At 47.1% G+C, this 14177-nt stretch overlaps 3 protein-coding genes; 1 reads left to right on the top strand and 2 right to left on the bottom strand.

Moving 5' to 3' along the window:
- The first annotated feature begins 433 nt into the window (after window positions 1-433).
- GSTUM_00000817001 (uncharacterized protein) lies at window positions 434-3224 on the top strand. XM_002838091.2 has 4 exons: window positions 434-1489; window positions 1624-1738; window positions 1941-2273; window positions 2400-3224. The coding sequence occupies exons 1-4, from the start codon at window positions 1469-1471 to the stop codon at window positions 2816-2818; spliced, it is 888 nt and encodes a 295-aa protein (XP_002838137.1). The 5' UTR covers window positions 434-1468; the 3' UTR covers window positions 2819-3224.
- A 1004-nt stretch (window positions 3225-4228) lies between these two features.
- GSTUM_00000815001 (uncharacterized protein) lies at window positions 4229-4747 on the bottom strand (the record flags this gene model as incomplete). XM_002838090.2 has 1 exon in its annotated part: window positions 4229-4747. The coding sequence occupies one exon, from the start codon at window positions 4745-4747 to the stop codon at window positions 4451-4453; it is 297 nt and encodes a 98-aa protein (XP_002838136.1). The 3' UTR covers window positions 4229-4450.
- Window positions 4748-4788: 41 nt separating this feature from the next.
- On the bottom strand, window positions 4789-8562 carry GSTUM_00000814001 (uncharacterized protein). XM_002838089.2 has 3 exons: window positions 7903-8562; window positions 6065-7023; window positions 4789-5987 (listed from the first exon to the last, which is right to left on the bottom strand). Exons 2-3 carry the CDS (start codon window positions 6789-6791, stop codon window positions 5662-5664), a joined length of 1053 nt encoding a protein of 350 aa, XP_002838135.1. The 5' UTR covers window positions 6792-7023; window positions 7903-8562; the 3' UTR covers window positions 4789-5661.
- Between the last annotated feature and the right edge of the window lie 5615 nt (window positions 8563-14177).

The raw sequence follows: 14177 nt of genomic DNA, 5'->3' as shown, positions 1-14177 counted from the left end.
TTTTGGTCAAGTGTGTAGGCTTTCACGGCGATGGCACTTGTTACCATAGTATCATTAACTCTCCCTCCTCCATGACTAGCTACCATATCTGTTTGTCTATACCTAGAGACCTCTAGATATTTCTGTGGTATCCTTTAATACGTGAAGCACACTTTGCATTCTTCCCCCCCTCCCGTCAGGTACCATAATATTATTATACTCGAGTACTCGTAAATTTAGAGGGCTAGCGGCGGACTCTGCCATGTTGTTCCAACGAAGCTGGGCGAGCTAGTCTATCGAGTCCCTTGTCTAATCCTGCTGGCTACCAACCCGCGCTCCAGATTCTCGGGGATGTGAGGCAAAAACACTAGGTTCGCAGACTACTGTAGAAAATGGTGCGGAGCTATATAGTAATATACAGTACAGCCACTACCGGTACATGTTGTCGGAGAGAGGAGAGCCCCACCATTGATCCACCCACCCTTTCATCACTCACGATACCTACCAAGCGTCAAGCATCACTTCACCACAACTGTCCAATCCAATCTTGTCTTCTTTCTGTCCAGTGAGCACCAGGCACCAGCCGGAGGCCACCTTCCAATCCCTACGCGTCCACATCCCTTAAATCCTACCCACCGTCTCATCCCTCTTCCGTGGACGCCACTGCGCGGGGCCCCACCTTGTCTTAGACACCTGATACGGTATCTAATAGCCAACAAGGTCAAATCGATCCAAGCCCAGCCTCACCCTCTACGATACTACAGTACTGGTACTTGTACGTACAAGTTCCGTACTCGAGTACCGACTCTCCTACGGAATTCATGCACACAAAACCGGTATCGGGGCACTGATACGGCAATCGGGAGGGGGAAGGGGGAAAAGTAAAACTAAGAAAGAAAGAAAAAACAAAAATAATAGGATAAAGCGAAAGTTACCCTATTCTCCCCAAACAGAGAACTCACTCACAGCTTTCCTTCCACCAACACCGAACTCTTGCTCTTTCCTCGTTAGTGAAATTACCACAACAGGCGATCATCTTGCTTCCTGCACTTGTCTGTCTGTCGCTTGTCTTCACACAAGTATGATACCGTAGGCAGCACGACTGCAGCAGAGCCAGCGGAGCCAAAGGGCAAGAACATCACCGCGTTCTTGGGTGTGTCTATTCTGTCAAGCTGCAGGACTCCGAGACTACCTCCCTTTCCCTACGAGGCCTGTCGCTGGTTGGCCGTTGCCCCGTTAAAACCGCTCCCTCCTCATCCACCTCAGTGGCCCTCACAAACTCTGGCCTCACTCTCCTTCGCTATTCTACTACCCACTGCCACTTCCACTGCCACCCTTCCTTATTCAATCCTTTGGGGAAGTGCCTTCGGAAGCTCACTATTTGTACTAACACATCGCCACCCAATTCTACCACGTTCCTTGTCGTCATCCCGATGGTTTGAGGATACCGCAATCTTCCACATTGTTATACTTTACCAGGTCACTAGTCATGAGAATCGCGTGCCTACAGGTAAGAAATAGCCAATGAGAGCTCTCTTGTCCATTCTTAGTCGCAACAGTTGTCGCAACAGTTTGTTCAACTTTGTTGCGCCTCTTTTTTGATTCACAAGAAGCTCACCACTGATCTGTTTGGACTTACTATAGTTCAGTCCCCGGCTGGGGAACATTGCGCGTAATCTTGAGAGGGCGGAGACCGTAATTTCTCGGGCCGAACCTCAAGATATAGACCTCCTAATCCTTCCTGAAATGGCTTTCACAGGTACGACAATTTGTCCCTGTGATGGTCGTGGTACATTTGTTGTTGTCCCCATTTCCCCACCCTTCCCCTCGGTGACTTTTTTCTTACTCATCTCTTTCTATCATTGCCCTTCTTACTAGCCCCAAACAAGTTTGGTCACATCACAACGTCCGCGATACATGGCATTGGCCAGCTGACAGCTCATATTTTCATTTCCAACCAGGCTACAACTTTAATTCCGTCAATGAAATAAATTGCCATCTGGAGCCAACAGCTGCAGGCCCATCCACGGTATGGGCTCGCTCAACTGCCCGACGCCTTGGCTGCTACGTAGCTTTGGGATACCCGGAATATTGCGCACACTCTCCCTCGTTGCCGTTGGGTCCTGTGTCGAGGTACAATTCCGCGGTGCTGGTGTCTCCCAAGGGAGACGTGCTGGCAAACTACAGGAAGCACTTTCTCTTTGCCACAGATGAGTTGTGGGCTGAGGAAGGACCGGAGGGGTTCTTCTCCGGGGACCTCCCCGATGGACTGGGAAGACTTGCAATGGGAATATGTATTCACCCTTATTTTCCCGCCTTGCATTTTTCGGAAAGCAATAGGGAATACCGGCAAAGCAAGAAGCGGGAAGGTGTGTGTGCTGGATGGCGTGGCTAATGCATTATTGTTATTATCCCCATAGGCATGGATTTGAATCCAAGACGGTTCGAAACCCCCTTCGAGAAGTATGAGTTTGCACATCACATACTCGATTCGAAAGCAGATATAGCCGTCATGCCTATGGCGTGGCTCACTTCCCAGCCTGCGGAATCCGTGGTAGATCAAGCGCAAATCCCCGACGCCGACACCCTCGCATACTGGATCCAGCGATTGCAGCCAGTCCTAGACCAAGGCGGCCAAGGCCAGTCGGGAGAAACCATATTCGCCGCTTGCAACAGAACAGGGACAGAACGTAATGCTTGTTATGCCGGTACCTCTGCTGTTGTGGGGGTGAGTAAGGGTAACGTGAAGGTGTACGGGCGCTTGGGAAGGGGAACGGAAGACCTACTTGTATGTGACGTTCCAGGGCCCGGGAAGAACTCGGCGGCCGAGTGGAGATGATCGAACCACCAAACGATGAGAAAGTCGAAAAGTGGATTCCTTCTTTTTTCCCCCTGCATATCAATAGGGGAAGAAATGATGGTGGGGCAAGTGATTAAAGAAAGAATGGGGGATAAAACCTCCTTTGGAAACAGCACGAGGCGGCATAGTATGCATTACATCCGGACAACTCACATCAATCACTCTAAAAAAACGCACTGGTACTACTCTTATCTTCTCTCCGTTCCTCCCCCATCCCTATCCGCAGCCGGAAAGGAGCAAAGCACAAAAAATATATCAACCCGTCGGCACCCTTATCTGTTCTTCGTCCGTCTCTCCCCTCGTTCCCTCGTCTTGAAGACTGGAGTACTGTTTTAGGCGTTTTTTATATCTCCACATTATATATTATATACTATAACGGCTTTCTTCGTTTTCTCTCACGAGTGAAATGGTTAATTTTCCTTTACTTGTTCTTCATTTGAAATAACTACGATCACCATGTTCCCCTTCCCTGCTCCGCTCATTTCCTTCCCTTTCTTTTCCTACTACCGTAACATACTGGTGTGGGCGCAAAAACAATTGCTTTTAAAGCGGGGGGTTGGTTACTTGGGGGTTTTTAGCCAGTTAGCCAGCTAGTCAAGCTACTGTACCGGCATGTTGGTGAGGAGGGAGGGAGGGAGGGGGCATCATCATCTCGCCGTAAACCTCCCAGGCGGAGAGAACACAAGTGTCCTCATCGCAAGATTATCTACAATACGGTACAGTAGCACTTACTCAACCCAAATTAGCCGTAACGGTACAGGGTACAGGACCGTACTGTACCGTCCCATCTCACACGAGCCCCGCGAAAATTCCCCTTCGGATTCCATAGATACCCTCTTTCGCCTCTCCCCCCTTCCCCCTTTCTAGATGACACCAGCATCAGAAGCAAAAGAAGGGTGCGAAAAGCAAGTACCAGTACGAGTACGCTACCATGTACCTACAAGTACCCTCCTTTGGTAGAAGAGTACAGTAGTGCTCGTGCGACGAGGAGGATATGTAGGGTTATATTACGTTATTTACTTTGATGCTTGGTTGTGCACACACATGGAAGTTGAGGCGGTTCTGAAAGGAAGGGGGGAGGGTAGGTTCGAGAGAGTTTTTTTTTCCTTGAAAGTGGTGATTGCGGATTGGGCTGTGTTAAACTAGGTATTGTGTGGTGCTCCTAGTTTATGCTTGGTCACTCAGTGGGCTTAATCGTGGAAATAATCACGGGACTCTTCAATTGTAGGATCATGGCACGGTGTATGCACAGTTGAAAGCAAGAGTCTGTGCTGGTTGTTTGTTTATTTGAACAATTGGATTTTGCGAAGGCTTAGACTATAATATCATGCTGCGCTGTAACTTACGTTCAAACACACAAACATAACCAGCCAAGCCGGCAGTTCCTCACCCATTCGACGAATTGATCGATTGATCGATTGGATTGATTCGACAAATAAACAGAACACATGACGTTGAAAAAAAAAAAAAAAAAAAAGCACACAACATACAAAGAATAACAAACAGCATAACAGAATAACAAAACATAATACGGCAGGGGATGGGTGGATGGGATGGGAAGTTCGGCGGGGGGTGACAAACATATGTACCACGAAGTGATGGAAGAATATTTCATAATGAAATAATGGATAAAAAAAGCAGCAGAACAATCGTAACGTGACGGAGCAACAGAAATGAGAGGGAAAGGAAACTAAACAAGCAGGAGGTACTGCAAGTAAGGTTATAGAAAAGGAAATGGAAAGGGGGAAAAAAAAGGAGAGTATTAACCAAGTAACGACCGCTGCAAACCGACGTAAAGAGTAATGCCAAACGGGATATACTCGAGAAAATGCAAAAAACAAAAACACGACAAAACGGCAAGACAAAAAAGGAGCTGGCGAAACGTGAGAAAGAAGGAGCTAGTATCATATCTTGGTAGGCAGGAGGGACACAGGTACGGAGGTAGGGAGTTTATATGGTAAATGTCAGTTAATTCAGAGCTAGAGTTAGGAAATAAAACAAAAGACCACCCAAAAATCCTCCCGTTATACCACCAGGACGCGAGAATGGAGATGGAAAGGAAGCGAGGGGAGAAAAAAACCAAACCCGGACTTTTTATATCAAGACATTATGGGGCCGTCCGGAGTAGCAAGATAAAATTGTAAACACCGCAGACATGGCACTTTTTAACAAGAGAAGAAAACAAACACCAGGCAAGTGAGAAAAAAGGGGCATGAAGCGGAAGGGCAAACAAAAACACAAGTCGTGAGAATAGGACAAAAGCCAGCTTCTTCCGTGAGCTACAAATTTCCTCGCACGTCACGTGAAAACCAGACAATGAATGGACAAGAAAAAAGAAAAAATGGCAAGGTGACAAACTCAAAAAAAAAAAAGGAAAGGAAAGGAAAAACAACGCATGGATGAATAAGGGCCCTGGAAAAAGCTCCTAGAAAAAGGGAGATGGCACAAAGCGGAAAGAAAGAAAACAATCTGTCGGTATCAAATCGCCTCCCTACCCGCCGATACTCCAAAGAGAATTTTAAACAGAAACAAAAGGACAAATTCCCGCAAGTCCAGATTGGAAAATATTTGCTTTTTTGGGGGGGGTAACAAGAACCAAACACCAAAGAAAATCCGTCTTAGGCTTTCGTAGAGTATTCATGACGGTGATGAATGTTTCTTCGTATCCTCAGGGTGTCTTCATAGCCATCGTAACCGTTGTATCATCATTATTTCGCCTTCGCAATCCATTCCTTTGCATGTCCTCATAGTTCCTGAGTTCCACACACTCGCACATCGATTCCAACTCTTAACAATCAAGCCGCGAAAGATATGGCCTAATGTCACGATGAGCCTCCAGGCTGACCACCACCCTCTCTAGTCACACCGGCCTGCAAACAGCTCTTCTTCCAGGTTTCCGCCTCCCTCCAAGCGCGCTCACACTCCTTCTGTAGCTTTTCGTTGTTAGCGCTCAGCTCTGCAATGGCTTGCTCCGTTAAGATCTTCTCAAGAGTCCATTTCTCAATATTGGACGCTTCACTCTCTTTAAGTTGCTGGATGTATTGAACGGCGCGCTGGAGAATAGACCCCTTGTTTTTCTCGCACCCCGGAACAATCTTCGCTAATTCATTGATTCCTTCGTTGATTGTCTCCCTGCGGCGACGCTCCACTGGTTTATTCACATAAAAATGTTAGGCATGGTTTCCTCCCATATCTAGCCACGCAGGGAAGATGATAAAAACTCACCCTCTTTATGATTGTCCCTCCTGACTCTGTGCCACTCCTCGGTCCCGACTTGTGGTTTTGGATTGCTGGATGGACCCTGTGGTGACCCATGGCTGTGATGCGAATGTCCGTGATTACCAGGGGGTGGGACGTGACCTCCGCTCCCGCCAACTCCCTCAGTGTGCGCTTCCACTGGGGGAGGTGATAACGCACCAAAGCCGCCATCTAGAGGATGTTCCTGACCCTTCCCGCTACCGCTCCCATCTCCTTGGGAAAACCCTAATGGCGTTGAGGAAGGCATATGGGGCAACATGCCACTCATTGCACTTGCAGCGGCTAGAGCAGCATTTGCGGCCTCGGCACTAGTGGAGCCATTCATAGGGACGGCAGATGGATGAAAGGTGTAGGCAGGACTAGGTGAAGAATTTTGTTTGGAGTTTGTATTCACAGGCATAAAGGATCCAGAGTTGGAAAGGTTTGGGGAAGCTTGTTTAAAAGAGGATCGGCGACCACTATTACTTCCCTCCCGTACAGACCTCCCTTCATCTCTACTCTCGGAATCGTCGATCGAGTCTCGCTTCCGTTTGTGGGAAGCTGACGCGTTGGAGAGTTGTGGTGACGTGGATGCAGAAGCGCCGGTGGGCGGTTCCTGGAGGTGAGGGACTGGTGTTGTCTGTTGTGGTTGCTGGCCGTCACCCAGCGGTTGTTCATCGTGATAAAGATTGTGTTGCTGGTCGCCCATCGGCATTGGTTTGTAGCGCCTGTCCTTTCCGACTGGAGCGGACTGCTGTTTTGAATTATGTGTCGTATGCTTTGATGATGACAGAGCGCAGCAGTAGATTATTAAGATTCCCAAGGTTTTGGAGTTTAAATGGGTTCCTTTAGAAAATTAAAGGGTTGAAAGAAGGGGGAGGAAAATAATGAGGGAAGGAAAGCCGGGGGTGGGGTGTAGGGGGGGGGGTTGTAAAATCCGGACGGAGCTGCGCGTTTTAATTCGGAAGAAAAGTTAGGCAACTTGACACAAGATAAATGTCAACACGTGATAGGAGCGGACAGTCACGGGGACGTCTGGGCAGAGAGGTTCGAAGCCCCGCGACCTTGCGGTGGGGTGCGTAGAGTGGTTTGTCCGAGACGGTGCAAAGAGTAGGAAAAGATGTAAGAGGCTGGAAGGGCAAAAGTTGAAAACGTGAGAGGGATAGGCGGGAGTGAAGTGGGGGGTGGATGTGGTGGGGACACTGTAAATATTTCGGGGGGTGGGAGGATAAAAGGAAAGAAAGACGAACGAACGGGGGGTTTGTTGTCTCTTGACGGGAACAAACGTTATTATTGTGGAGTAGGGAGCGGGAAGCAGGGAGGGATGGATACATGGAGAACATATGAATGGGAAATGGAAAGCATGAACGAAAGCCAACGGACGATGGCTGGCTTAGGGTCTAGCGAGAGGAGGGAAGGGGCAAGGGGAGGGGATGGCTGTGGGCAAGAGACAGACGGACAGAGTGGCAGAGACCGGAGAGGAGAGGCGAAGAGGAAAGGTATGATAGAAGGAAAATGTGGAAAAGAAAAGTGTGGATGTAAATGTGTGGTATTGCAGCACCTTTAGTCCAGACTCTCATTTTCTCAATCCTCTCATTCTCCACATCCATCTATCTCACTTTCATCTTTCTCTTCCCCCCATCTCTCTCTCTCTCTCTCTCTCTCTCTCTCTCTCTCTCTCTCTCTCTCCCCTTCCCTCTGCTTCTTCTCCTCTGCCACAACTGTGGATGCTTATTCTGCCAATGGGAAAGGGAAAGGATCAAAAAGACAATGAATTCGGAAACAGTAGAAGCAATGAACTATAGGGACAGAAACACTAAACTTACCTCAAGATTCTAGACCTCCTGTGTGCCCTTTCCGCCAGATTTTCCTGATGCTGCGTCTGTTTTCTGATGGTTGATGCCGCTTTTGATAGAGTTTCAATTCGAAGGTTTTAAGCTTCTCAAAACCCAATCCCGAGTCTTGATTTGGATGGCGAAGTTGATGCTGTCCCGCTCACACCTTCTCACTCCGTATCTCGCCCTCTCACTCGTCGCGTCTGATCACTTCTTGTTCTCCCTACCTTGCACCCTAAATATTGTAGCCGAAGGAAGGTCGTTGCGACGCAAAGGGAAAAACGTGATGTGGTGGGCCGTGCGAGTATGGAATAATAAATAAAATAAAAAAAAACAATGATAGGGAAAGGGAAGAGCCCAGGGAATAAAAAAAAAAAAAAGAAAGATGGCTGTGCGTGGATGACTCCGGAGCTTCCCTTTTATGATAATTTACCTTTGGCTTTAATTCTCGATCTGGAACCAAGAGCCCCAACCAGCGATCCCCCTTGAAGAATTGTCAAAAAGGAAAGAAAAAAGAAAAAGTTTCGTAAAATAAGAGTGAGCAGAGAGCAGAAAACGGTAGGGATATGATCTGAAAGTTAGGAACAGGTGAGAGGACAGAAAAACCCACAGAAAAAAAAGGAAATTTTTAGGAAAAATGCGAGCGAGTCGATAACGGTCGCGATAGAGGCTCGAAATCAAGGTGTGTTGACTGAGCGGCCAGAAGGAAGGAAAAGCGTATTATACTGATTATGTGGAAGGATCGCCGGGGGGGGGCGAGGGTGGTTGATCAAAAGGGAGGGTGGGAGGAGTGTGTGAGGGACAGACAATTGCGGTTCGAAAAAAAAGGTGGGCGCGCGGAGGATTAATGATGGCACCAGACGAATCGAGGAGGAGATGTCAAACAAGGTACAGTGCTGTGAGTACGAGTACAGTGCCGTAAAAGAGTTGAAATCCAAAACCGAATATTGTTTCTTCTTCTTCTCTAAATCTTGACACCCACTCCTTTTTATTTTCTTTTAAATCTCAGCCTTGTATTACACTCAGAATCTGAGCTACGATCTAAGGCTTTTGATCTCTTGATATGTCTTTCCTCTCTTCAGGTTCGAGAAAGCTCAATGTTTCCCACTTTCTCCTGTGAGGGTGGCTGGAACTCTTTCGGGGGGGGGGTGAATGTGGATAATAGAGGGGTCAGGTGAGCGCGTTCCAAAAATGCTTGCGCCTAGAGTCTCGCTTGAAGTGATATAAAATACCTACAATTTGACCATTTTCAGAACGCGCCAATATCAATGATGCATCCCCCGTTCAACTTTTTAAATTCAAAATCATGCCAAAAAAAGAATTCGATAATGGGAAGAAGAAAAAAAGGGAAAAAAGGGGGCTTCAGGCAAGGGAATAAAAAGAAAGAAATGGAACGAGAGAAAAAGCAACTAAAAAATACTTTTTACGATTTTGAAGGGGGGGGGGGTAAAAGGAAAAAAAAAAAAAAAAAAAGTGACTCGCCGGTAAATCATCAACTTCTGTAACCTCGACCGTAACTCTACTAGTACCGTAGCTAAGAGCTGCACCTCAAACATCCCGAATCGCTTCTTCCTCTTTTCCTCCCTCATTCTAGCTTCAAAACAGGTGCTCTCGCCCCTCCCGCTTGACCTATCAGATATGTTACCAGAATACAAACATTTCGGTACCTTTGTCGGTACGCAGTAGTGAGTGACTATTGTAAGTGTGTACTCACCCCATACCATTAGGCAGCGATGTGGATGTTAACGCATGTGTATTTTCATGTATGGTGGATACGTCCATCGTCGCCATAGGCGCCTGGAAAGTCAACTTGCGGACAAACGACCCTCTCCACCCATATTTTTTTATACCTTTCTATTCATTTTTCCCTTTACACGAACTATGATGATCTTGGGAAATACAGACAAAATTCGAGTAGAATTGAAGGCAAATGTAGTCACTTGCGTCGTAGGAAGAAAGAATAACTTACCACTCTTTAAATAAAGGCTCACCCATAAAAGAGGCTTTGGGGCTTAAAAAACCAATAGCTTATCAAGAAAACCAACAAAGGCTTCACAGATATTCGCCAGATCAAGTTAAATCATAGCCCGATACGTGTCTAGAAATGAAGGATCCCCCCCTCAACTCCGCAAGAGTTGGCGAGACTCTCCAAAATCTTTTTTTTTTTCCCCAATTTTTTTTCCCCAATTTTTTTACCTATTGAATTTTGAACATGATCCATGCGCAGGATACTTTATTTCCTGATCTTCGTCTCCTCGTCTTTTCCTCGGATCATCACTTGCCAGGTTTGCCTTACTGACATGCATTCTGTGTTCCCTTTCTGTTCTGTACTTATCCTGCCTCTTCGACCTCACCTCCCCGGCAACTGTACTATGTACCAGCTGGACTAACTTACGCCTCCCCCTTTTCAATAATTGGCTAGATTTTTTCACAATCATCGAGTACAGGAAACCCGGTAGTACAAATAAATAGACTCACCCAGACCGCCCGACCAGCCAGCCAGCCAGCCATATGTAGGATGAAAATAAAATAAAATAAATACTAATATTTAAATTCTTTGATTTTTACCTGACCTGACCGAGCGTGGGGGAGGAGTGAAATCGTCTATGCGTGCCGCTAGACGTACACTCTACCGCAGGATAAACAGGTCAAATAGAAGAAAAATAATGAAATGATTCCACTGAGACTCTTATCTCCATCTCCAAATGAACCACGTGCAGGTCGGCCTACTCTAAGTAGGTAGGCAAGCAAGCAAGGCAGGCAGGCAGGCAGGCAGGCAGGCAGGCAGGCGGTGTAAGCCATGGAGGAAGGTGGGAAGGTAGATCAATCCGGGCAGGATGGAAATTATCGAAATAAAAATAAAAAATAAAAAATAAAAAATAAAAAAAATAAAAACCCGCCACTGAACGGTCTATCACCACGTGCTGTCAAGAAAACCCATACTGTAGCGGCTAGCAAGGACGCCTCGCAGCACCAAAACCAAACCATCACGTTCGTATTTCTCACACACTCTCTCTCCCACCTCTTGTTCATTATCCCTCTTTCACATACCTACACCCATATCACTTGATACCCCTCCAATCCTGGACCAGTTTACTTATTCCTGAGACCATTAGAACAAGCGACACCGTAAATTTAGGTATTATATCTGCCGGAACACAAAGCCCATAGAGCAACCTAGCCCACACACTGTTAACCACGGTGCTCTCTAAGCTAAGCCAAGCCCATCATCGCTCCAAAAACCTGATCGGTGATCAAAAAATGAAGAAAAAATAAAATGAAATAAAATAAAACACCCCCGGACATACATAGCTAACCAGTTAGTCTAAAAGTCTAAATAAATAAATCATACTATGATACATAGCTCGGCCGATCTCTGCGCATGGGCGGATGTGTGGCCGCTTAGCAACTCGTCCCCCCCATTGCCTTCTCGTGCTTCCCCCTCCCATACAAACCCCCGCTTGGTGGTTGGTAACCGGATCATAGTCCATCACTCGTACATGTCTTCCACAGAGGCCCCCTCCCTCTTCTTTTTCCTCCCCCCCCGCCTCTCTCTCGCGCGAATATTTTGGATAGCGAGGAAGGTGGGAGTGAGGGATGGTATGTAATCGCTTGCAGATTTTCGATGACGATCGAGAAGAAGAAAAAAGATGCTGTCGGGTGGGAATATCCTGGGTTGAAAGAGGGGAGGGTTGGCGAGAGGGGTGGACTTAAGGTGGGTTGTTGAAACGTCTTTCCCCGCAGTGGATGCCTGGCGGTAAAAGGGGGAGGGTTTGGGGAGAAGGGAATCAAAGCGATGGGTTTTACTGGCAATTTATAGACCGGCTTGGATCGATCGATTGATTTCTTCCGGACTTACTGTGAGAATACAGAGAAGGGGGGAGGCGGATCCGAGACGGGTGAGTGTCCTGCTGTGACTATTGGTGCTTTATTTGATGGGTTGAGAAGCTGAATAATAGGAGTGACAGGAGCTCGTCATCGTGGATTTCAGCGTTATGGTCACCATGAAGATGAAGAGCCACTGGCTTTTCTTCCATCTTCCCACTTCTGCTAGAATCCGTGTACCGTCCCCCTGATCCTCACCGCCCCTTATCTATCTCCCATATTCAAGCTTCGGCCACAATCCTCCACCCGTACAATCACCTCCATCCTCATTCCATCCTGGAATAAAACCCTCCAGGCATTCATCCGTTTCCGAACATACGCCGAGAACCGCAGCTACCTAACGATGAAACGGGAGGGAAGGCTAGGATTTCAGCAGGAGCCGTTCCCTCCGAACCGCCGCCCTCGGATGCTTTTAGAAAATTTAGAGGGGGACGAAAAATAAATAAAAAAAAACTACCTCTTCTGGACTCGATACCCCATTCTTCCCCTGTCCTTTATCCCTCCTATCTTACAACTAACTCTACGGGAACCTTCCGACATCTGCTGACCAAGATTGTGTTATCAGCCCTTGGGCGTCAAGGTTGAGAGACGGGGCGAGAACAACGAAGACGAACATGCGGGGGGAGTGGGGAATGGTTAATTTCACCACTCAAAACGGGTGAACCTACCACTGTACTAGTACGAAATCCTACCCAACAGTCAAGGAACTGGAACAAACATGGATAACAAGAGTTGGATAAGATAATATGATAAAGTCTCCCGGGACTAGAAACTTTTGCGTATCTAGGATAACGGCAAGCCCTACCGCAAGGGACGGTAATCAAACAAAACCTATGGATCTCGAGTACGGTGTCCCCGTTACTCAAAAACGGGCTAACAATCACCAGCCAATCATGAGTCTGGACTACTATTTCCTCAACAACCCATTTTGGGGGGCGGGTTGGAAAAAGAATATACACAAAATGTATTCTCAGCAAAAGAAAGCAAAAAAAAAAGGGAATCCCGCTCGAGTTAAGCCGCTAACTGAACCATAGGGTGAAAGCCGGATTTCGATTCGATGCCTAAGTCACGCTTCAACCCCCTACTTCTTCCGTCGCACCGCTCCAAGCTTCTTCCTCCAGGCAAGATATCATACATACATTGCATACGGATGTACTTCTCCTGAGCCAAATCAAACCAAAAGAAAACCCTACAAACCACTCTCTGCCTGATTATTTCCAGGCACACTCATCATCGCCGGGGGGAGGATAAGTTACTCTAGAGTGCTCGAGTACATACAGCAGTCGATCACTTCGGTAAAAACAAACAAAACAAAACAAGAAAAACAAAAAACAGAGAAACCTCCCCATTTAGCAATGCATGCATACCGCTACTAGTAGCAAGGAATTATCCTCTGGCTCTTTGGAACTTACCATTACCCCTATTATTGTACGATATTCATTCCCTTCCTTCCCCCTGCTTCGCTGCGGGAGCACTTAACTTGCACGATATTATTACATATATACACTTACGAGCAATCTTAAATTAGCGAACTTTTTTTCTTCTCTCGCTCAGTTCCTGCACACTGTTATGTTCGGCGTTGTCCAGACTCAGGAGGGGATTCAATTGCCGGTTTATCCTTTATAGGGGGGAAGTCACAGTATTAAAATAGAAACAATGTCAGAAAGAAAAAAGGCAAAGAAAGGTAGAGCAAAGAGGGAAGCTGCAATGTATACCCCTTTTTTGCTCCACGGTGCGGGAGATGGAGAGGGGTTAGGGATTGCCGAGGGATTTTCATTTGATTGGTGGCTGGGAGGGTGATGTTCGGGCCGACAAATCAGATGCCGGCGGGCGCCTGACGCGTGTGCTGGCGGCCACGGAAAAGTGGCTGGGAACAAGGCTTGTTCTCGGGTGAGTCCCCCATACGGGCTGGGCTCCAGCGGTATCATACTGATTGCTAGTATATAGTGTATCGTGTGCTAATGATGAAGCACAGTAGCTTAGAAATTGAATCGGGTTGAATTGAATTAGGATATTGAAACAAATAGTCGATTCATATTGGATCGCGCGGGGTGGTGGTGGAGGGGCTTTGTGACACGTTGTGAGAATGGGAGTCGTTGAACTGGGCGATATCGCATAGGATGTGGGGTCGATCTCCATGCTACGGCAGCTATCTGACCACCGGTAGCCTAATGGCTAGAGGCTTTGTCATTCATGTTTGAGGATGAACGACGTCGGTTGACCTCGTACAGTACTCGTACGGTACACCACACACTTGTAAGCGGTACGAAAATAAACCTTTTTTATTTCCTCCTTCATGCAGTGTTTCATCTCCACGGGCACCATGCCTCGGTGAACACCAATAGGCTACCATGGCCTTGCAAGTCGAAGCGAGCTAAAAA

This window comes from Tuber melanosporum (assembly GCF_000151645.1).
Source record: "Tuber melanosporum whole genome shotgun sequence assembly, scaffold_220, strain Mel28".
In the NCBI taxonomy this organism is placed as follows: domain Eukaryota; kingdom Fungi; phylum Ascomycota; class Pezizomycetes; order Pezizales; family Tuberaceae; genus Tuber; species Tuber melanosporum.
Note: the sequence above shows the minus strand (reverse complement) of the source record. Positions and strands in the feature narration are given on the sequence as shown.

Bases quoted from the DNA above. Each gene is read 5' to 3' on its own strand.
- GSTUM_00000817001 (XM_002838091.2), top strand. From the start codon at position 1,469: ATGAGAATCGCGTGCCTACAG. The intron at 1,490-1,623 runs GTAAGAAATAGC...GACTTACTATAG, and splicing joins TGAGAATCGCGTGCCTACAG to TTCAGTCCCCGGCTGGGGAA. The intron at 1,739-1,940 runs GTACGACAATTT...ATTTCCAACCAG, and splicing joins TCCTGAAATGGCTTTCACAG to GCTACAACTTTAATTCCGTC.
- GSTUM_00000814001 (XM_002838089.2), bottom strand. From the start codon at position 6,791: ATGCCGATGGGCGACCAGCAACACAATCTTTATCACGATGAACAACCG. The intron at 5,988-6,064 runs GTGAGTTTTTAT...TGAATAAACCAG, and splicing joins GAGGGACAATCATAAAGAGG to TGGAGCGTCGCCGCAGGGAG.